This window comes from Mus caroli, chromosome 2 (assembly GCF_900094665.2).
Source record: "Mus caroli chromosome 2, CAROLI_EIJ_v1.1, whole genome shotgun sequence".
Lineage (NCBI taxonomy): Eukaryota > Metazoa > Chordata > Mammalia > Rodentia > Muridae > Mus > Mus caroli.
The window spans coordinates 10929785-10931087 of record NC_034571.1 but is presented as its reverse complement, the minus strand read 5'-3'; the positions used below and the strand labels follow the sequence as shown (position 1 = coordinate 10931087).

Genomic DNA, 1303 nt, shown 5'->3' with positions numbered 1-1303 from the left:
AAAAAAAAAAAAAAAGAAAGAAAATCCCACTGCCATCTGAGACATTTACTCATTCTTAAACACACTTGGAACATTTTCCAGGATGACTTTGTTCATCTCACTCTCCTAGCGTAGTGGCCATCTTCGCCCTCTTTAGTTTTCCTGATTATTATGTTTTAAACTTTCTGAAAAAGCTCCCCACAGCTGATTCTTTTCAACCCCAACTATATCATGTCCAGTAATGACAGTGTCTGACACAAAGAGCCCCATAGGTGTGTCCCTATATAACAAACTCACCCTATCCTCGGTCTTCAGGCATTGGACAACAGACTCTGCCATGTTACACTCTCATTTCTCTATTACCACATTTATAATATAATACTTGTGTTCCGGTTTGAAACTTTCATGTTTAAATATGTATAGCCATATTTAACAGATTCATATTTTTCATGTTGTTCATAATCCATAGGATAATGTTTAACGATAGCCAATTGATCATTCAATGATGTATGGATGAAGTAAAAAATTTAAATGCAAGGTAAAGAAGCAATAGTCTATATTCTGATGTATAGGAGCACTTAGCATGGTGTTTGTCAGATCAAGTGCTGTATAAATACAGGGTAAGTAATGGTCATGACTCAGAAGAAGTGATGGCTTTCAGATCAGCATCCCAATTGCTGCAAAAGTTACAAGGGATAGGGGGCAGACAGTGCAATTATAACCTCGGGATCAAGTTTTTCTCTTGAGTACCACTGAGGTTTTGAGTGAAAGTGGATTTCTACTACTCACTGCCAACGAAGAGTTCTCAACTAAATATCCCTCCTCTAAGGTTGATTCTGCCTGTGAAAGAAAAATATCTGCAAAACGAGAACACAGGAAGGAGGATTCTGGGGATATATCACAGAAAAGTAATCAACAAGATGACTCTTTGCACGTGGAGATGGTATGGATAGGTGATGCAAAAAAAAAAAAAAAACAAAAAAACAAAAAAAAATCTCACATCTTCATAAGATAGGCTGCTTCTTCTTCCACCAGGATAGCCTTTCCCCCAGTTTGTATAATGAACTCCTCGTCCATCTGTCCACAGGAACGTGTGTTCTGAGTTGACATCATTCAGCCCAGTCCAGGCATTGAAAGTGGAGTCTCTCATGTGATAGGTAACAAATGCTGAAAGCAAGATGATTTACACAAGATGATTTAAGACTTGGGACTGTGAACAGTGCAAATACAAAGAAATATTTTAAACATGTTAATTTAAAAATACTGACCACATAACTCAACTCTTGTTAGTATTCCCAAGCCAAAAAAAAAAAAAAAAAACCCA

At 37.0% G+C, this 1303-nt stretch overlaps 1 protein-coding gene across 1 annotated transcript in view; it reads right to left on the bottom strand.

Moving 5' to 3' along the window:
• Window positions 1-1303, bottom strand: part of Mrc1 (mannose receptor C-type 1) — an 86119-nt gene that overhangs the window by 15557 nt on the left and 69259 nt on the right. Inside the window, exon 22 of the mRNA XM_021155588.2 lies at window positions 980-1146. Coding sequence (XP_021011247.1) covers window positions 980-1146 — 167 coding nt within the window. The remainder of the gene's footprint in view (window positions 1-979; window positions 1147-1303) is intronic.